This window comes from Staurois parvus, unplaced genomic scaffold, assembly GCF_062004578.1.
Source record: "Staurois parvus isolate SC_StPar_1 unplaced genomic scaffold, SC_StPar_1.0 ptg001642l, whole genome shotgun sequence".
NCBI lineage: Eukaryota > Metazoa > Chordata > Amphibia > Anura > Ranidae > Staurois > Staurois parvus.
Window position 1 is genome coordinate 1,807,753 of NW_028319438.1, and position 22,689 is coordinate 1,830,441.

At 40.4% G+C, this 22,689-nt stretch overlaps 1 protein-coding gene across 4 annotated transcripts in view; it reads left to right on the forward strand.

Annotated features, from left to right (window-relative positions):
- Positions 1–22,031, forward strand: part of NAT16 (N-acetyltransferase 16 (putative)) — a 40,675-nt gene extending 18,644 nt beyond the window's left edge. For 2 of the 4 annotated variants that reach the window (XM_089663248.1, XM_089663249.1), the window contains exons 2-4: positions 12,421–12,761; positions 13,776–14,000; positions 14,178–22,031. In XM_089663248.1, the coding sequence (XP_089519374.1) occupies positions 12,564–12,761; positions 13,776–14,000; positions 14,178–14,729 (975 nt within the window). In that variant the 5' untranslated portion in view covers positions 12,421–12,563 and the 3' untranslated portion in view covers positions 14,730–22,031. Of the gene's footprint in view, positions 1–12,420; positions 12,811–13,775; positions 14,001–14,177 lie in introns of those variants that run through there. The other 2 variants (XR_016308600.1, XM_089663250.1) reach the window with 2 other exon arrangements.
- Positions 22,032–22,689: the final 658 nt, after the last annotated feature.

Here is a 22,689-nt window from a genome sequence, read left to right on the forward strand (position 1 = left end):
TCCTGGTACCTTTCATAGGCTTTTTTGGGTGTGGTTTGAGTGTGGGCGAGGACACAGGGGCCCCATGATCCCCTATTGCCCAGGGGCCCCATGAGTTGTCAGTCCGCCCCTGCCAGAGGACCTGTATTGTGGAAAAAGTGCCCAAAAAAGGAAAGCAAGGGCAAAAGGCAAATCACCATTTTTGCCCTAAGACCAGCCTTTCTCAACTTTTGTAATAAGGAGGGCCCCTAAAATAACTTTTAGGTCTCAAGGAACCCTTGTTAATACATTATTTAAAAAAATAATAATAAAATTATGAATGCCATAATAATGACAATAATGATGATGATGTAAAAAATGGACAAAAAAGAAATGCAGACAATGAATATTGTAGTGCTCCCTTGCATTGGCAGTCAGTAAAGTGCTCCCTTTCATTATTGGCCAGTAGAGAAGGGCCATTTATCTTGATGGTCATTTGGAGAAGGGTCCCTTTATATTGCTGCTCGGTGGGATGCATTCCACTTACAAATGGCTAAAACGACTGTGAAAAGGACTGGGGTGCAAGTAAGGGGGGCTGTGAAGGCAACTGGCGTGCAAGTATGGGGGCTGTGAAGAGGACTGGGGTGCAAAGAAGGGGACTGGGGTGCAAGAAAGAGGGGTGTGATGTGAAGGGGTGAAAGAGGACACTGATGTGAAGGGGAGGGGGGCTGTAATGTGAGGTGGGGACTGAGAACACTGATGTAAAAGGGGGAGGTCTGTGAGGTCTGTGATGTAAGGAGAGGGGCTGTTATGTGAAGGGAGGACAGAGGATATTAAGGTAAAGGAGGGGCTGTGATATAGAGGAGGGCTATATTGCAAAGGGGAGTGGTGTGCGGTAAAGAGGGTGCTGTAATGTAAAGGGAGGCTATATTTTAAAGGGGGTACTGTGATGTAAAGGGGGGCACTGTAATGCAAAGGGGGTGCTGTGATGTAAAGTGAAGGCTCTGTGATGTAAAATGGGGTGCTGTGGTGTAAAGGGGGGTCTGTGATGTGAAGAGGGCTGTGATGTAAAGGGGAGAACTGATGATACTGATGTAAACGGGAAACTGTAATGTAAGGGGGTGGGATATGAAGGATCTGAGTCATAGCACAAACAAAAGACTTGGACCTCTGCTGGATGAAAATTTTAGTGACCTTTGTGAATTTTAATTCAATACCCCTGGTCTATAGGTTCATGGCTGGGGTCCATGAAGCCGCTGTAGCACAGGTAAAGGTAGACTGGAACAGTCTATAGGTGCAGGGCTGAGGACCATGAAGTGGCTTTAGCACAGAAATGGGGCTCTACTTACAGGATCCTGAAACAAAATCAATTCATAGGTGCAGCCTCTTGTAGAGTAGTCCAGCATCCAGTCCAAAGGGCTTCATGGGCAAGCAGCTCCCCTCCCCTCAGCTCACAGATACATTCCCTGAGGAGGAAAATAAGACAACTTCCTCAGGGCTCTAGACTATTTAACAACATTCCAACCACCATCTGGGCGCATCTTCCCAGGGATTGGCGAGGCTCTTCTCAATATTTAGGCTGGTCATTTGAATTCTCCCTCATTATGCTCCAGAACCTTCACCTTGCAGGTGGAAGCAATCAAACTCCCAGCCTGTGAAGCCCTGAACAGACCAAACCAAACAACCACCGCTCCCCTGATTACAGAAGGAGGCAAAAACTAAATTTACCTCGCAGCCCAACTGGGAGGGTGCTGCATCCCATAGGGAAAAGAAATGTAAAATAAAAATTATAATGCTAGATCTACTTTAAAAGCTTATACAAAGAAAAAGTTAGGGTGAAAAAAGCTCCAGTAGGTGATCATTTTTTCAGTTTAATTTTTCATGATTGATTAATTTGGAATGTGGCAAAGGTGTGTTTATATCCTAAATATTCTTTGCTAAAAAGTTTAAGATAATGGAGTAATAACCAAGAAGCAGCAAGAGAGGTAAAGGAAGCAAAAATCTGCATATTTAATAAAGCAGAAGCAGGGAGATCTTTGCACTGCAGGTCCTCAGGTACAACTTCCCCTCCAGCAAGGACAACAGTGAGCAGCACAACAACAAAGACTTCACCAAATCTCATTCCAAATCTCCTGAGACTAACAGTCAGAAGCAGCAGTGCTTTATCTCAGATTGCAAATATACAGCTATGAGGCTCCAGGTACAGGAGTGCCTAGGCACATGAAGAACACAACTGTATTTCAGTGGAAATTTAAGACAAGGGTTAAATCCCAACTACAGGCCACAAAGAAAATTTAGCAGGGTATTTCCAATATTGTCCCTTTTTTATCTGAGCTATCCTTCGAAGTATATTCCAGATACAAGAGCAATATCGTCTTTCAAAGTAATTTTTTTGACACTTTCAGCATCATTTACTGTCCCGGAGACCATACATGTTTTGCCTTTTGTTAGCTGTTAGGGGACTGGCCCTCTTACCACCCAGAACTCTTTAGGTGTTATAAGCCCATCAGCATAAATAAAAAATTATATATAAAAAGGTGTATGCAACAGATTTGAGGATGAACCTGCTATTCATGAAGGCCACTTAAAACCCAGTTTCACCATGAGTGTCCTTGATCTGTTTGTGGATGTACACCCCCTGTAGCAACAGCTCTAAAGGTGAGGGAGCAATGCACTGCTTACAGGGTTTTTTTTGTTTGTACATTGAAGTGGTTACAGTGGTTTCATCCATGAATATATGGCCATTGGCCAACCTGTATATATATGCGGGACTCCCTATATTCCTGTGAGCAAGAACAATGTTTTGTCGTACAGTTTATTATGGAGCAGTAGCCCTTGGAATAGTCATCCTTTCAGAAGAAGCTGTTATCCAAATAGTCAACTTTGCATGTCCAATTTTAGAAGATCTATTTCCCACTACTTTATGGGGGCATATCTGTAGGTGGGTCTTTTCATCCTATGCCCTTTAATTTAGAGTTTAACAAATAAACTTAGACATGCACATGGGCAGCATGTAAATGGAAGGGGGACAGGCACTGGGGTACCTGTGAGGTTCAGGTTATAAGTACACAGCACCTGCTTATGACTCATTATATTAGTTGAGGTTGATCATTTATATACATTGATAATATGGGTTCTTTTCTTTTTTTTTTTTTTTTTAATATTTATTAAATTTTTCAAATAAATACATATTACACTTATAATCACATAAAACCAACGAATACCTTTTATTCCTTACTAATCTCCTTTCCCACTCCCTCCTATCCCATCCCTCCCACCTCCCTTCCCGTCACCTACCCTACAATATTTTCACCACTACCAGTTAGAAGAAAGAGAGATATTTTTGCTATACACTCTGTCTACTTCTGTTTCAACTTTAACTTAAACTCCTCCCATTTGCCCCATCTCAAATAGTATGGTCCCATCCTGTCTTCTTGCATATAAATGATTTTTTCCATCCTACAGATCTGGTCAACTCTCTCCATCCAATCCTCCTCCCTCGGCACTTCTATTTTCCACCAGAACTTAGGTATCAACCCCTTTGCTGCGTTCAGATAATACCAAATACCCGTCTCCTTATATTTGTTCACAGAATACTCTGTACAATGAAAGAGACAAGTCTCTGGATCCAAACCAACATCAGTTTCAGTTATCCTCCTAATTAAATTCACTATCTCCTTCCAGAACACTTGAATTTTTGGGCATCCCCACCATATATGATATACCGTGCCTCTCTCACCACATCCTCTCCAACACCACAATGACTTCTCACCATTCATCTTATTTTCCACTTCCGGTGTAATATGCCATCTTGTCAAGCACTTGTAATTAATTTCCACCTCTCTCATAGATACATTCTCGTGAATTAATCTAAATATTTTCTTCTGTTTGTCCTGATCAATCTCCACCCCCAAATCTATTTCCCGTTTGATAATATGGGTTCTTTATGCGGGTTGCTCTATTAAGCTGATACGAGTATACATGGAGTATGTCTCAGTAACCCGCTTTTCAACCATCTAGAATATTTTATTGTGCCATAGTATTTGGTTTTAATTTTCTATAAATAAAAAAATCTTTTCATGGGATTTATGCTCCAGCAATTCATATTTATTGGTTGTCATATTAGGAATTGGACCACTAGACGTCCAGAGGACAGATCTTGTTTTTGATTGTTTATAGTTGAGTTGCTGTGAGGACTCCGGTTCCTGAGGGGTTTGATCTACCATGTAGTAGAGAAGAGATGATTTGTGGATAGGCATAAGTATTATCTTAGATGATAAGTCTTTGATCTGGAAGTTGTACTTTAAAATTTTCAAGTTACTGCTTAGGCACAGTTAACATTTCTAGGTGGCCCGTTTATCAGCAAATTTTCAATCCTTCCATTTAGATCCTCTTTAAAAATTTCTCTTGTCTGATTAATGAAAATATAGACAGCCCATTTTAATAAACTCTTTTATTAAAGAAGATAGGGAACAATCCTTGCTTATCTCCCATAGGGTATGATCTGGCTATTTTGTTTTTCTGGAACAAACTTCTATAAGGATAGAGAAGAATAGGACCAGGGGCGGACTGACAACTCATGTGGCCCCTGGGCAATAGGGGATCATGGGGCCCCTGTGTCCTTGCCCAAACTCAAAAAAGCCTATGGAAAAGGTACCAGGGGCAACTCATGGGGCCCCCTACTGACCCCGGGCCCTCGGGCAGTGCCCGAGTTTCCAAATGGTCAGTCCACCCCTGAATAGGACTATCCTGTTGTTCACTTAATTGGTGGATTAAATCAGATCTTTTGCTCAGGTAGAAATCTGTTGATACAAAAGGGTTTACTAAAGGAAAATAAGCCGTTCACCTTGCAAAGGAAGCTGCACTTTGCATGGGAACTTTCCCCAGAGCTTAGCGAATGAGGCAAACACACATACGCAGACACGCTCAGGCTGAACTAGATGGACTGGTGTCTTTATTCATCCTTGCCAACTATGTAACTATGTCTTCCATCATCCAATCATGTCCAGAAATGCTGCTTTTTATATTTTCCTAGCATATGATTGACTATTTTTTGCAAAGTGAAATCTCAGCACATTCACTAAGCTGTGGGGGGAAATTCCCTTTGCAAAATGCAACTTCCCTTGCAAAGTGAACAGTTTACTTGCTTTTAGTAAATCAACCCCATTGCGCTTAGTGGATTTGGCCACGCAACCAGGGGCGAACTGACAACTCATGGGGCCCCCGGGCAATAGGGGATCATGGGGCCCCTGTGTCCTTGCCCAAACTTAAAAAAGCCTATGAAAAAGGTACCAGGGGCATCTCATGGGGCCCCCTACTGACCCCAGGCCCTCGGGCAGTGCCCGAGTTTTCAAATGGTCAGTCCGTCCCTGCACGCAACAGACTAACGCCTCCAAGAAAATCATGTTAGGCAATGGGAATTTTTCCACAGTACAGTAATTGAACCATTGCACATATTACTCATTTGTAGGAGCGAATGTGACACCTGCAATTACTGAAGAATATTTTTGATGCTATTTGGTATAGTTAAAAAAATTTGCTTTGAGTTTTCTTAGGTAGAGAAAGTTGAAACAGAAACAAAAAAGTACCAAAGAAATTTAGTATGGGATTTTCAAGGTGTAGTCCTCTCAATAAGAAGTTCAAAAATACTGAAACCAGGGGCGGACTGACCATTTGGAAACTCAGACACTGCCCGGGGTCAGTAGGGGGCCCCATGAGATGCCACTGGTACCTTTTTCAAAGGCTTTTTTGAGTTTGGGCAAGGACACAGGGGCCCCATGATCCCCTATTGCCTGGGGGCCCCATGAGTTGTCAGTCCGCCCCTGACTGAAACTAATAAAAAATTACAAAGTTTATTATTATACATATCCAAAAACTAAAATCATCATATGAACAATTGTCACCCTATAACAGGGAGTCCCCGAACAAGGAGCTTTATGAAGTTTTAAAAAGACTGGAAAAAAGTGGAAACAAGTTTTGAGGTTACATTAACATGTTAAAGCTTACATAAGATATATTAGTTACTGAGTTTATATCTACTTTAAGTCAATATCATTTCTAGTACCTTAGCAGAGGGACGATTCCTGTGACTTTCCACCCTGCAGGGCCCATAGGATACATTTTCAGCCTTTTAAACCGTATAAACAAGACAGCTGCCTGTGTGTCATTTTATGTTGCAGAATTGATTAGTTCACTCATGTGCCGATGTTCCTATTGGCATATGACAGGCAGTAGAACAAAATGATGAGGTATATTGAATAACTGACATTTAGATGTGTGAATGAGAAGAGTGCAAACTAATGACTGGAGACTGGATAATGAAATGGAAAAATACCAAACTTTTCTCATACGGTGGATGAAGCAATATTGGTCAGACTTTTGTCCATTAGAAATTTTCCACCTCTCCCCTCTCATAGCCATCTAAATTGTAGACTGTAAATCAGCCTCATTATGACTGTAACATGGCCAACGTGCCATGGAGGCAGGTACCATCATCTCTTTATAACATTTTCACATACCATTGCAAATAATATCCCTCTTGAGACTGAATTGACACCTCAGTCATTCTAAATAATCAAAATGTACCTTGTGTAAAAATACACCATTTATTTCAACAGTATCCTTTAATTCCTGTAAGTTGTCAGGTTGGGCCTCCATGGACTGGACGCCTGACTGGAGTGAGATCTAGACAATTTGAAGGCCAAGTCAACATCTTAAACTTGTTGTGTTCCACAGACCATTCTTGAACCATTTTTGCAGTGTAGCAGGGTGCATTATCCTATACTATATGTGCAGCGCTAGTCAATAAAGCAAAGTAAAATATATTAATAAAAAGTCACAAATAGTATACAATTATAAAAAAGTGACAGTCTATATGGTATCGTGAAATATGACTTCAATCCAATGGTGGTGCTCCTTGTGGTAAGGTAAGAAAAGAAGCGTAACAAAATTACGCAGTGTGTATATCAACAGTGAATCCCTTCACAGGTAAAGGACAGGACTGGAACATAGAATGGTTCTCTCTCCAGGTAGCAAGGATATGAGCCCTCAAAGAAAGTAGGTGGATCCAGATGGCCAGAGACCCCGTTAAGGGATGGATGGGTAGAGATGCCTGTTTACAGGTGCTCCCTCTCTGGTTGCAGTGGACCGGAAACTGGATTGCAGCAAGGCTCTAAAAAGATATAGCTCCTCAAAGGAGTTCAAGGAGTGTGCCCGTAGTGTAGTAGTTTTAAGCCACAATTTATTAATTCATAGCAAGGTGAGGTATACAATGACTAAGCAAATGATAGCGTTAGCAGCATGAACAACAGCGTCAGGTATAGCAGACTGACCGTCCAGGAACTAAGATGGCCGCCGGGCCTCCACGTGGTCCTGGCGGAATGACGTCACGACGTCCTAGGCTCCCCCTAACGCGTTTCGTGCACACACACTTCTTCAGATTCGGAGACCAAGTAGGGTGCATTATCCTGCTGAAAGAGGCAGCTGTCATCCGGGAATACCATTTCCATGAACGAGTGTACATGGTCTGCAACAATTATTATTTGAATGAACCTGTGAGCCACTGGAGTCTAAGATACAGTATATTAGATCGCCGGAATTTTTCTCACCCTCATAAGATGTAAATTACATGGAAATAATGGATTTTTGACCGCGCTCTAATATTACCGTGTTGATAATATATATATATAAATGCTGCTAATTAATCTATACTGCGATAATATTAACTTATCCACCGCATTACTAAGGTTGATCAAAATATATCATCTCAGTAGTAAATAAATAAATAGAATAAAAAATAAAAAATGTGATTAAATCCAATAGTGCTGGTTTTACAATATAGGTATCTCAATAAAAATAAATAAATTAATTCATAGAATTCACTGTGCAAATGTGAAAAAGCAAAAAATAACTTTGTAGTATTTCTTTAAAACTAAATAAATTAATAAAATGAGATGTTCAAGCGCTGCATAAAACAAAAAATGAATGAAAAAAATAAAAACAAATGAAAAAAATATTTTTGAAAAATATATATATGAATTAGTAAAGTTCAGCCACAAAATAGTGCATAAAAAAAAGGTTGTGCAAAAAAGTTTTTCAAAAAGTATTATATTTTGATCAACCTTAGTAATGCGGTGGATAAGTTAATATTATTGCAGTATAGATTAATTAGCAGCATTTATATATATATTATCAACACGGTAATATTAGAGCGCGGTCAAAAATCCATTATTTCCATGGTCTGCAACAATGTTTAAGCAAAGGTATGCCACCAGGACTCCACGAATATTCAGAATGGGTCCAAAGCTTTATTCAGCGATCATATCATAATAAGTGAAGTAATGTTTTGGAGCTACACAGGCCCCTTCATTGCATGCCTGATGAAAGGGCCCTGTGTGGCTCTGAAACGCTGCTTCAGTTATTTTGATGTGATTGCTGAATAAAGCTCTGGACCTGTTCTGGATATTTATGGTATGTTGGTGACATAACTGTGCTTTGATGTCTTTTGGTTCCAGCCAGTGGACACTGCAGCACCCAACTATAGGAATATGTGCGTTGGGAATTGTTTGTTTGAATGTTTACGTACGTGTCAAAGTAACATCCACATGAGTGGCAGGACCCCAGGTTTCCCAGAAGAACATTGCCCAAAACATCATACTACCTCCGCCGCCTTGCTTGCTTCCCATACTGCATCCTGGTGCCATCTCTTCCCCAGGTAAACGATGCACACATACCCAGCCATCCACATGATGTAAAAGAAAACATGATTCATCAGACCAAGGCCATCTTTTTCCACTGCTCCATATTCCATTTCTGATGCTCACATGCCCATTGTAGGCAGTTTTGGCTGTGGACGCGGGTCAGCATGGGGGTACCCTGACTGGTCTGCCACTACACAGCTTCATACATAAACTGCAGTGCCCAATTTTTCCGCTTTCAACACATCGACTTCAGGGACAACATGATTACTTGCTGCCTAATATGTCCTAATGACTTTCAGATGCCATTGTAACGAGACAATCAATGTTATTCACTTTACCTTTCAAAAGTTATGGCTGATCACTGTTTATTAGACGTGATTCAATAGTTTTCCTGACCTTGATGGCTTGAGGCTGGAATTTCTGTACGCATTTTGTGACAACTCAGTCACTTCTTTAGGAGAACGTTAATTACTGTACAAATTGCCTGAGGCACTCATTTTTATTAAAGATCTGTCTTGTTTTTAACTTGGAAACTAATCAAATAAATAGTGTATACTAAGCAAATATTGATTATTTAGACTGATTGAAGTACCCATATAGTCCCTTTGGGGATGTTATTAGCAATGACAAGTAAATAAACATTTTGTTTTCTGTTTTTGGTAGTTGTAGGCTCAAATCCACTGGTAGAATTAATTGGCAGACCTTGGTAGGAATCTGGTGTTTCAGCTAGGGTTCTGTTGTCATCGCACTGTGCATCCTTTTATCATTTTATTTAGAACCCAAAACCTGCCTGGAGATTGATACTTTCCTCACTAATGAGAATTCTTTAGAACAGTGATACCGAACGCGTTGATCAGTTGCTGATCACTGGTAATATTTATCCCATCCACTGCAAGGCTCAAGATTTCCACAGGAGAATATTTTACTCTAGTGTGAGCTACATGTGAGTAGTACCACAGGAACATGATGAAACTGTATATGTTCCAGTGGACATTTTTGAAATCTAAGGTGCTAACTGGAAGCTGGCAGTATAAGTGGGCAAGATTTGTGGCAATTCTTATTAGTACAGGTGGCATGCAGACACTTCAATGATTGGCACAATAATATAAAATTTAGCAAAGCTTGGTTATTGCTACAATAGTGCACTTTGCTTGCATTTCTTGTTGTTTCTTGCTGAGTTCCATGTTGGTATGGGGGACATTATAATTATTATAATTGCTATCCCCACTCCAGTCGATCCTAAACTCAGCGGCTAGACTCATCCACCTCACCAACCGCTCCACATCTGCCTCCCCCCTCTGCCAATCCCTTCACTGGCTCCCGATTGCCCAACGTATCAAATTCAAACTGCTAACCCTGACCTACAAAGCCATTCACAACACCGCCCCAAACTACATAACTGACCTGATACCCAGATACTACCCTACCCGTGCCCTCCGCTCCTCACAGGACCTCCTACTCTCTAGCTCCCTGGTCTCCTCCTCCCACGCCAGATTGCAGGACTTCTCTAGGACTTCCCCCATCCTCTGGAACTCCCTACCCCAATCCATCAGACTGTCACCCACCCTCCTCACCTTCAGGCGCACCCTGAAAACCCTCCTCTTCAGGGAAGCCTACCCTGCCCTCATCTAACACCTGACCTCACCTAACAACCTCCTCCACTCCTCCCACCACTCCATCCCCCACAGCCATCTCCTCCTGTACCACCTTCCCCTCCCTCCTAGATTGTAAGCTCGAAAGAGCAGGGCCCTCGAACCCCTCATGTATTGTATTGTTACTGTCTTGTCTCATGTTCTGTTCCCCTTGCTACTGTACAGCGCTGAGCAAACCCTTTGGCGCTATATAAATACTGTATAATAATAATATAATAATAATAATATTATATTATTATACAGGATTTATATAGCGCCAACAGTTTGCTCAGCGCTTTACAATATAGTTGGAGACAATACAGCAACAATACAGTTCAATACAAGAGGGTTAGGAGGGCCCTGATCCTGGGAGCTTACAATCTAGGAGGGAGGGGCTAGTGGTACTAAAGGTAATAACTGTGGGGGATGAACTGGTAGGAAGAGTAGAAGATTCCATTATTAGCTGAGGGCAGGATAGGCTTCCCTGAAGAGATAGGTTTTCAGAGATCGCCTAAAAGTGAGCAGAGTAGGAGATAGTCTGATAAATTGGGGTAGAGAATTCCAGAGGATGGGGGAAGCTCTGGAGAAGTCCTGGAGATGAGCATGGGAGGAGGAGACAAGGGAGCTAGAGAGCAGGAGGTCGTGCGAGGAGCGGAGAGTACGGTTTGGGTCAGGGGCGGACTGACAACTCATGGAGCCCCTGGGCAATAGGGGATAATGGGGCACCTGTGTCCTTGCCCAAACTCAAAAAAGCCTATGAAAAAGGTACCAGGGGCATATCATGGGGTCCCCTACTGACCCCAGGCCCTTGGGTAGTGCCCGAGTTTCCAAATGGTCAGTCCGCCCCTGTTTTTAGTGATATTTGGAGACAAGATCAGTGATGTAATTTGTGAGCTACAGGTTTCAATAACAGACTCTCTACAGCCCATTGTTGGATAATGTAGAAAAAAGTATGGAGCCTCACTGAAAATCATATGAGAATTGAGGTGACAACAAAAGTGTCACCACCATGTTTTACAAGTGTCATCCAATACGAAGGATGACTACTGTTATCAGCCTTTTATAAGGCAAAGCCAACTCCCGAGAGACAAACACATAGAAATCATTAAAGATATGTTCAACATGTCATCCATAGTGATGTGAAAAGCTAGTATGACTGCTGTCTGAAGTTCCACTTTAAGGCCATATCCCAATGCATGGTGATCCAGCAGCTTTTGTACATCCAATATCCATAGTTTTAATATGCAAACAACTATAAGTTAGTGCCTTAATGTGTACAGTACATATAGCTAAAACTTGTTTTTTAGTTTGGATGGAGTCAGGAAGGGTGTCAATTGGTTTGATGTTGAGATTTTCCTTCTTTTCCTGTCCCAGAGACACATCAGCGAGAGAAACTCAAATTCTTATTTGTCACCATTGGAAGATTTACCATAACACTTGTTCTGATGACAACATGACACAGCATGTTAACGTCACTAAGATACACAGAGAGTCAATTTGCTTAGCTTTAACAAAAACAGCAATAAAAACTTGACAGGGCTTCAAATATTTATCCAAAACAAAAAATTTGGGCTATAAATACAGCTTAGGGGTCAGCCCACCAAAAGCTGACATTTCCATTTTGGGTATAATATGGCCCACTAAAATACCAGTTGGTTTCTTTTGTCCACTTGGATCTCAGAATAAGATTACTATTTTTTAATCCTGACTGCCCACCTGCTATTATCACTTTGAGAGGATCTTGATTGCCCTGATATATTTTTTATTTAGTTTAGGTTACAGAGTTTGCAGCAAGACAATTGAGAGCTCTCTTGTTGCAACGGGTTGGGTGAGACCTGTTGGCAGATGTTGGAACTTCATCATGGAGATCTGACTACTGGAGTCCAAGAGTCTCAAAAGAAGCCAATATTTTACCTAATCGCCATCCAGTAATACTAATAAAAGGTCTGAAATACTTACCTTTTCAGGACACATCACAGCTCAAAGTTGCTTCCTGTGTTGGTCACATGACCAAAAGCTTATATTTGCTGAAATAATTTAAAATTAGAGTATAGATCCAGTTTATAGATTGTAGGTCTTCTTATTATCTTCCTGTCTCTACTGTTTATGACTGGGTCCTTTTTGTTTTTTAGATTCCCTGGACTGACTCCCTGGATCTATATTCTTTGACCAGTTTTTGAGCCTTCCCACCACTTGGTTGGTCCATAATTTCTGCTGCAGTTTTTGTGGCTTCCTCACTTTTTTCCATAGTTTCCCCTGCTCCAGTGGCTCCCACATGAAGCTTGAAGCGATTCCTGGTTTCCCCCAAGATGGGGACTTAGAATTTGTGCTGGCCACAGAGAAGGAATTCGAAGAAGTTGTGTCTATGTCTCATGGTATATATGGAGGATTGGATTATCTGCCCAGCAGATATCACAGCTGGGTGAACGAGAAGGACCGGATGGTGATACTGGCCAAGAAAGAAGGAGATGTTGTAAGGATGTGTCATCACCGACTGACATATGAACTTGCTCCTCCTACAGGTTTTCGTTTTAGTGTTTAGTGCTAAGCATTTTGGAGTGAAGGAAATCAATTCCACAGCAATAGGAAGCAAATGAAACAATTACACATAGCCTGACTTCTATGGGCTTAAACGTGATGTTGCAGCTTTTAGATGGTTGAGGGAAAAATGTTGTACCACCAATGTTTAGCCTTTTTAAGTTTGGCCACAGATTGCCCTCAAGCATCTACATAAATGATTATCAACCTTATTGTTAGAATCTTCAGAAAGAAAAAAGAATCTGCAGGTAGAGTATTTTGACTAATTTATATACTGTATTATTAATAAACTCTGATGACTTAAAATTAGATATACTTTTAAAGCAGACAACCAGGACACAAGATAGGCAGTTCCCCCAAATGTTGACTTATAGCACTAATTTATAAAAGCACCTAAAGATTATCTTCTAAAATGTTTTCAGATGATCTCACTTTCTTGATTCTATTTCAAGAGATGCAGCCTAGGAAGAGAGATCACTTAGGCGGTAGTAGATAGTAACCAAATGTAGATGCATAATACTTATATTAGGCATGATATAAGAGGGTAGTATGCTATGCTGTCTATCAGCCTACATGGGCAGATAAAAAGGCAGAGGTGCATATGACAGCATTGACCTTTTATTGCGATGCCACCACTACAACCCATAGGAATCGCTACCTTGTTCAGGACTGAGATTATTACATGATCCAAAATGTTGGCTGCAGGCTGATAACATCAAGTAAGGGACATGGATTAGGGTAAGCATAGCTTCAAATGAAAAGGGGCATGGATTAGGGGTAACCATAGCTTTAAATGAAAAATAATAGGTAGCAAATGTCAAGTTGTCTATTTAGCCACCCTGACTAGCAGTGTTCAATTTGACAGAAAAGTGGATACTGGAGGTAAGGTATAGGTGAGAAGTTTGTTCACATGTGGAACCCTGATGATCTTGTTCTCCCCATACTTTAGATTGGCCTCCTTTCTATGTTTGTGGTGGATGGAGGGGAAACAGCTCTTCTAGAGGGGCTCCGTGTGGCACCCTGGGAGAGAGGCAGAGGAATAGCTGGAGTGCTCCAAAGATTTGGTTGCCAGCTGGTGAAACATCGATACCCAAGTGTCAAAGTAATGAGGTTGACCAGGGATGACAAGCTGACTCCAAAGGAGCTCAACAAATACAAAGTCATAGCGAAACAGGTAAGGTTGCATGTTTTGGGACAACAGAAGATAGCTGTGATGGAACAGGAGATGACATTATTCCAGCTTTATTTTGAAATTTGTTTTTTCTCTCTGCCTCCCTGTCCTTTCCTCGTGTTCCATTTTCCATAAAAATATTCTCCCCTTATGCTTTCTTTTCATTAACTTCCTTACCAGGGCATACTGCTTGTTCGTTTTAATGCACCTGAACTCTCCTCCCGATTATCTTCCATTCCACTACCCCCTGGGCCATCACGTCCTCCTCCACCTATCCTTTTGTCTCCCGAAGAGGTCCAAGGAGTCTTCCTGGAGCGTGGGGGCCTACTGAAGGATCTTCTGCCCAATCAAACAGTCATACAGGACTGGCAGCCCTTCCAAGCCTTGCCTGGCAATCATGATCTGCTTCGCCGCAAATCTATTCGCTGGATGGCAGATGACAGCGTTCGGCCAAGGGTGGCTTCTCTCTGCACTGCACCATTCCCTGTCCCGGCAGGGCCTCTCTGCTACTACCTCAATATTGATGTCTTTGGCTCTGGTTTGAGGGGGGCACAAGAGCAGTTGTTGTCTCACCTAGCTGCACACGTACCATTGTTACCAGCAGATGTAAAATGCCAGCTGTTCCTTCCGCCTAGCATGTGGAGGCCAATGGCTGATTTTTGCACTAATGTATTAGGTTTTCAACTGGAAAAAGGGTACACAGAGCAATATCTCCTAGAAACAGATATATAGAGGGCCTTCATGCCCAACTTAAAGCAAGGGGGCAGGATTGACCCCATTTCAGTAATACTAACAGCCTCCTTTAGCTGAGCCTACACATAAAACATACTGTACATGTTGATCCATGATACTACACCCCTTATACACGTATTGTCGCTACTGTACATATGTCATTCTCTTAAAGAACAAAATCATAGATCATGCTCAATAACCTGTATGCTTCCCTGTACAGATAACTGTTATTCAAAGTAATGGTTCATGTCATCCCGGATGAGCCCCCAACTTTTTTTTATCCTATTTTTTTTCCCTAACAGTTAACAACTTTTGCACCAAAATAAGGTGATTTGTGGCACTTATTTTTACATATTAGGAGGTGTGTTAAATCTACTTTCCTCAGTTCCTGAGAGGATTTAAATAATGATAAAGTACAAAATTAGCAATTCCTTTTGAGATACCATTGCCTTCAGCTGTAAATATACAACAAGAAGGAGGCCTTTCCATTTTGTACTATGTTGCTAACATTGCACTATACATGTGAGGGTATATATGAGTGTCTGTGTGTGTATATATAATATATTTATTTATATGCGGTACAAGTAGGGGAGTTTGAAGCAACATAAGGGAGGGTTGGGGTTTTGTACTCTGTACTGAGATAACTGAGTGTGATAAAATATTTATATATTTATTGCACTTTTCAAAAGAGCAAGGGAGGGTAAGAAAAATGCACTGTAATGTATGTATATATACATACACATACACCTTTTGTAGGGTACATGTAGATAGGTACCTGAGAGATATTATCAGGTAGCTATGTGCAATAATTACCTGTATAGGAGAAATATTTAGAAGTATGCAATAATTTGCACTACACATTCTGACTTTAAAATGTGGAAGTTAGCTGGAGAGCAGAGGAAGCGAGGTTGTGGACTTAACCATTGCTCATGAAGCAAACTCTGAATTCTCTAGATTCTCTTGAGTATGTGGTTTTTTGGTCATTACTAAATTTATAGACTATGTTCTCAAGTGTCAGTGGTGTCACTGGTCTCTAGTGAATGGGCGGCTGCATTCTAATAAATATGAATTATTGGTGATGTCACTTGTCTCTAGTGAATGGGCGGCTGCATTCTAATAAATATGAATTATTGGTGATGTCACTGGTCTCTAGTGAATGGGCGGCTGCATTCTAATAAATATGAATTATTGGTGATGTCACTGGTCTCTAGTGAATGGGCGGCTGCATTCTAATAAATATGAATTATTGGTGATGTCACTGGTCTCTAGTGAATGGGCAGCTGCATTCTAATCAATATGAATTATTGGTGATGTCACTGGTCTTTAGTGAATGGGCAGCTGCATTCTAATCAATATGAATTATTGGTGATGTCACTGGTCTCTAGTGAATGGGCGGCTGCATTCTAATGAATATGAATTATTGGTGATGTCACTGGTCTTTAGTGAGTAGACAGGCTGTGTTCTTGTGAATTTGTGTTCTCATGAATAGGAAGTGTCCTTAATGTCCCTGGTCTCTGGTAAATGGAGGGGCTGCGTTCTTATGAATATGAAGTGTCATTAATGTCGCTGGTCTCTAGTGAATGGATGGGCTGTATTTTCATGCATATGAAGTGTGTGTAGTGAATGAATGAGCTGTGTTCTCATGAATATGAAGTGTCGGTGATGTCACTAGTCTTCAGTAATTGGATGGGCTGTGTTCTCATGAATACAAATTGTTGGTGATGTCACTGGTCTCTAATGATTGGATGGGCTGTGTTCTCATAAATATGTAGTGTCGGTGATGTCACTAGTCTCTAGTGAATGGATGGGCTGTGTTCTCATGAATCATTAGAGACCAGTGACATCACTAACACAGTGATGTCACTGGTCTCTAATGATTGGTTGGGCTGTGTTCTCATGAATATGAAGTGTTAGTGATGTCACTGGTCTCTAGTGAATAGACGGGCTGTGTTCTCATGAATATGAAGTGTCTGTAGAGAATGGATGGGCTGTGTTCTCATGAATATTAAGTGTCAGTGATGTCACTGGTCTCTAGTGATTGGATGGGCTGCATTCTCATTAATATGAAGAGGCCTCTAGTGATTGAATGGACAATGTTCTAATGAATACAAAATATAGGTGATGTCACTGGTCTCTAGTGATTGAATGGGCTGTGTGCTCATAAATATGTAGTGTTGGTGATGTCACTCGTCTCTAATGATTGGATGGGCTGTGTTCTCATGAATATGAAGTGTTAGTGATGTCACTAGTCTCTAGTGAATGGACAGGCTGTGTTCTCATGAATATGAAGTGTCTGTAGAGAATGGATGGGCTGTGTTCTCATGAATAATATGACATGTTAGTGATGTCACTGGTCTCTAGTGAATGGACGGGCTCTGTTCTCATGAATATGAAGTGTCTGTAGAGAATGGATGGGCTGTGTTCTCATGAATATTAAGTGTCAGTGATGTCACTGGTCTCTAGTGATTGGATGGGCTGCATTCTCATTAATATGAAGAGGCCTCTAGTGATTGGATGGACAATGTTCTCATGAATACAAAATGTAGGTGATGTCACTGGTCTCTAGTGATTGAATGGGCTGTGTGCTCATAAATATGTAGTGTCGGTGATGTCACTCATCTCTAATGATTTGATGGGTTGTGTTCTCATGAATATGAAGTGTTAGTGATGTCACTGGTCTCTAGTGAATGGACAGGCTGTGTTCTCATGAATATGAAGTGTCTGTAGAGACTGGACAGGCTGTGTTCTCATGAATATGAAGTGTCTGCAGAGAATGGATGGAATGTGTTCTCATGAATATTAAGTGTCGGTGATGTCACTGGTCTCTAGTGACTAAATGGCCTGCATTCTCATTAATATGAAGAGGCCTTTAGTGATTGGATGGGCAATGTTCTCATGAAAACAAAATGTAGGTGATGTCACTGGTCTCTAGTGATTGGATGGGCAATGTTCTCATGAATACAAAATGTAGGTGATGTCACTGGTCTCTAATGATTGGATGGGCTGTCTTCTCATGAATATGAGGTGTCTGTCAGTGATGTCACTTGTCTCCAGGGATTGTACACATTAATTTGGACACATTTTCATAAATATGAAGTGCCATTAGTGACACTGGTCTCTAGAGAAGATGGAGGCTGCATTTTCATGATTAAAAAGTGCCTCTGATGTCACTGGTTTGCAATCTCATAAATGCTAGACCGCAACTTGGCTTCCTCTCCTTTGAAAATGTGCCTAGTACATTTCAAGATATGAATAGGTTTTTATTATTTACTGACCATAGGATATTCACTAAAACATTGTAATCCTGCTTAACATACTACCAGCACTACATTACATAGAAACACTTGACTATTATGTTCATGTAGTCAGTACCTAAGGTCACTACTGTAGTTCTTTGTCCATAGAGATAGAACACTCTGTTCGATAATCATTAAGTATACTCCTTTTTTTTCTCTTACAGGATCAATTCTCATGCAGGAAACAGGAATTTCGAAAGAAACAGCAAAGTCACTCAGACTGATTAGTGCCATTGTCATGTATACATAATTCAAAGCATTAGTCCTAGTTGGGTGGGGTCATGGATGGCAATATTGGTGTATAATCTTACCACCAGTGCAACCACAAAATATAAGAATCCAGTCTCTGCCCTGGGTGGATTTAAGGTGTCTGTACAGTTTTAAGACTTTTTTTCACAGATGGAACCAAAAAACATAGAAAATGATATAAATTATTTATATTGATATTAAACAACAGTTATATACAGTAAGCACATGGACAAATAATAATGATAGAACAAGTTCTTAAAAGAGATGTTAAATGACAGAAAAGTTAATATAAGAAAAGGAATTGCTGATTAATTCTTGATTGGTAAAAAAAAAAAATAATTCAAAAGGCATATAGCTTGGTGGACCATTTCGCTGTTTTGGTGCCATAACTATCCAGTATTTACCACTCTAACTTCAGCTCTTCAACCCTTCTGGGCCTCTAGACGATATGTTGTCCCTTTTTTTTCCTCTCTGCTTCAAACTGAGACTTTTAAAAGGTGAGTCAGATGAGTTAAATAGTTAAAGTACATCTCAATGCCAAACCAAAGGTCTACTGTAAGTGTCCAAAGCCTTTAATGCCAAAAGTCTTTTTATAGTTCAAAATTATATAATAAAACATCCAACGCGACTCATAAATCTCCCCCTTCTACAGGCCTTTAAAACATTTCTACATATGTTTTATAGTCCTGAAGAAGGGGGAGATCCATGAGCCCCTGAAACCAATTGGTTGTTTTATGTTTTCTTGTGTATGACTTGATACCAATATTTAATGATTTTGGAATCTTAGACCTTTGGTTTGGCCATCTCATTAGACATTGTAAATTAAAAATATAAGGAGGTTTCTAACCCTTCTCCACTGTATCCAAAAACAGAAAAAAAAAAGTTTAGAGATAGATTTTTGGAAAAACAAGTAATAAGACTTGGAATGATGAATGTCCTTGCGTAAATATCCCTTTCATAGGTTTTTGTCACCCTGTCTCTCAAGCATAAATGAACCCTTCCACCCATATCTTCCATTTAACTTAAAGTCTTCAAATGTCAGGCTACCAGAACTTGGACTACCTCTCTAGAATCTGTAGACACACAACCTAGATATATTACTGTAGGCACATACCACTGGCTCATTAGGAGAACCTATGGGCAAGGTCCACATCCATCAACAAAACTAGCATCCATACACACCCAAACATAAGTGGATAACCAAAGCCTATAGACATGCAAACTAGAAGCTCACTTCTACAATTTGTAGGCACTCAACTGTTGGAATTTTTTCCCCAAAAGCACATGTACACATGTCAGCAACGCCAAATCACATCCTTATTTTGAGTTAAAAATGACCTCTCACTTGCCTTGAACAAATAGCTGCTTCTGATTTATATTATGGGATCCAAGGCCTCAACAGCCCAGATCACACAGTTTTTGGCTACCATGAGCATTGAGGTGCTTTTTAGGTCAATAGAGCCTACGTAGAGTATTGCAATCAGGCTGCTACACTTTCAGGGTTATATGAGGATCAGCAATGAACCATTGCTACACTAGCGGTAAGCAGAACCTGGCTTTATGCACATTTATATTGTATTTAGAAATTATGCATAGAATTTAACAAAAAAGAAAAAAAAATAGTACATAGTAGTAAGATTATTTATATGAAGCTGGTCTCTTTCATAGGTATATCAACAAAATCTTAAAAAGCCTATAGATTCCCTTCAAACACACAATCCCTGGCTCAAGACTGAAGCACACAACTGTAAGCACTTAACATAGAATGCAAGCACTTAATTGTAAGCACATTATTAGAGCCCGCTGCTGCCAATTGAAAGCACAAAAAAGAGCACCTTGTGGCACCCATGGCGCTAATCATTTAGATATTCCGTTTGCATCTATGGAAAATGCCGTATGGACATATTGCCATCGCTTTCAATTGCTTTTTTTAAGGTTGTATTAAGATAGAGAAGCGACGGGATTGTAGCGCGTGTAGTGTAATGACATTTTGGTTTTTTTTTATCATGACGAAGGTAAATCTATTTGTACGAAGTTTTGTAAGGAGCAAATGTAACTTTGATTGTAATCACATTGTTTGGATCTTCTTGGGAAAAAAAAACAGTACATTTTCCTAAAAATTCCTTTCACATTTCGGAAAAAAGAATTAAAAATAGATGGGAGTGTAGCTAGGATGAATTTTGATCATCTAAAAAAAAAAAAGCAAATGGAAATGGCACATAAAAACAAACAGTAAATGTGCATGGCACTTAAAAAAAAAAAAAAAACTCCAAAATGTGCCTAAAAATTTCTGTCATATTTAAAAAAAATGATGGGGGTGTGGCCATCATGAATTTGGATCATCCTTGGTAAAAAAAAAAAAAAAAAAAGCAAACGTATATGGCACGTTAAAGAAAATATGTCTGGAACATTCTAATCACATTTAAAAAAAAAAGGAAAATTAAAAATTTGATGGGCGTGTGGCCAGCATGAATTAAAATTTTCTTTGGAAAAAGAAAAAGCTAAACATACGTGGCACATAAAAAAAAAACAAAAGACAAATGTATCTGAAAATTCCCATCACATTGAAAAAAAAAGAGAAAATGATTAACAAATTGATGGGGGTGTGGTCCACGTTAATGATACTTTCTCTAGGTGCAGGCTTGTATCCAGCAATGCCCTTTTGTATATATGCTTTCCTTTTTTGTGAAACAACTGAATTTTTTTGGAACTAGTTAAAAAGTAGTTTCTCAACATTCCTCCTTTTCCTTGTACGGGATGATGTTGGGGCTGAGGAATAATTTGTCACAAATGAATGAAATGAAAATGTAACATATCTTAGAACAGTTGTGGACCTGATCTCTAGGTTTGTAATTAATCAGAGATTCATTTTAGGGGTGGGAGTAATTTAAAAAGTTCATCAACTTACCCATTTGGTGTACATTTGGAACCTGTAGTGCTCCGCTTCTGGGTCACATGACCTAAACCCAGCACTAGGCCATGTGACCTGACAGCCATTTGGGTACAATCTCTGCTGACATCAGCTCTTCATTGTGACTTTACATCAAATGACCCAAAACTGGTGTTCAGATGGATCTCCTGGTCATGCTAGTCCATCAACATTCCATTGCCCTACTCAACCTCTTTAACACTTCCCTAATAATACACAGCAAAAGCTTGGAGTTTAGGTCCCATTTAAAGGCAACCTTTGAGGATAATATATGAATCCATGTCATTGATGACTATTTGAAGGTGCAAATTTTATGGCTAGCATGCAGATCCTGGAATAACAACTTAACGCAGCTCAGGTATGCTGATTGCATAGTTCTTTTGGGTTGACAGGTCATAAAGGAACAAAGAGGATGCCAACTTGGAACCAATACCTTTGGAGAACTAGTCATCACTGACATCCTAGATACTTCTATCCTCATTGGTTAACATTAGGGGGCTTGGGATTATTTTATTGTTTTGTTAAATGAAGCATTCCTAGTTAAGCACTTTGCCATACGAATTCTGTGTCCCCTCTACCTACAAACTTGCTACACACCTTATGTTTTCATCCCTTGCCTATGCACTTAAACAAGTCTTTGCTGTCCTTGAATTAACCTCTGCGCTAAAAAATGTCCATTCCTTACAGAATCTTGAAGTCCTTTTAGTTGAACCGAAATTGTTGTCCTTGCTTTTCTGCGTTGGGTAACATTAGAAACTGAGTAATGTCAATATTATCCAGAAAATGTTGATTTAAAAAAAGATTGAATAAGATTCCCCCCAAAAACAATTCCGGTGTGATTTTCTTTGTGTGCGTCTCCAGTTGCTCTTCAGTCAATTGTTGTTGGTAGAAGAGTCACCACTATGGCCATCAGTTATTCATAAGAGGTGTGTTTGTTCATTGTGAGAAAAACTGTTAATGATGAGTTTGCTTATGGATTACGAAGTCCTTGTGCATTGGTTTTGGCTGAGGACTTGGTATTCCAAAATTCAGGTTTGGCATTGATGTACCATGATTGAAGTAGACCTTTCAATAGGTTTACAAGTCTGTTATTCAATTTCGAATATGTAGACATGTGCATTTCGTTTGGAAACAAATCGATTTTAACCTCTTCGCATCGGCCGAACACAGATGTGTGGCCTCCCAGCATTTGGGCCTAGACGCCGAGCGGCTGCACATTTGCGTTCTATTAAAAAAAACATATGTGCTGAGAGCGCGCGCCCTGCGCGCTCCCAGCACACATGTCCGGTACTCACGGAAAGGTCCCGAGCTCCTCTTTCGATCGGGACCTTTCCCAGCACACATGTCCGGTACTCACGGAAAGGTCCCGAGCTCCTCTTTCGATCGGGACCTTTCCCAGCACACATGTCCGGTACTCACGGAAAGGTCCCGAGCTCCTCTTTCGATCGGGACCTTTCCCAGCACACATGTCCGGTACTCACGGAAA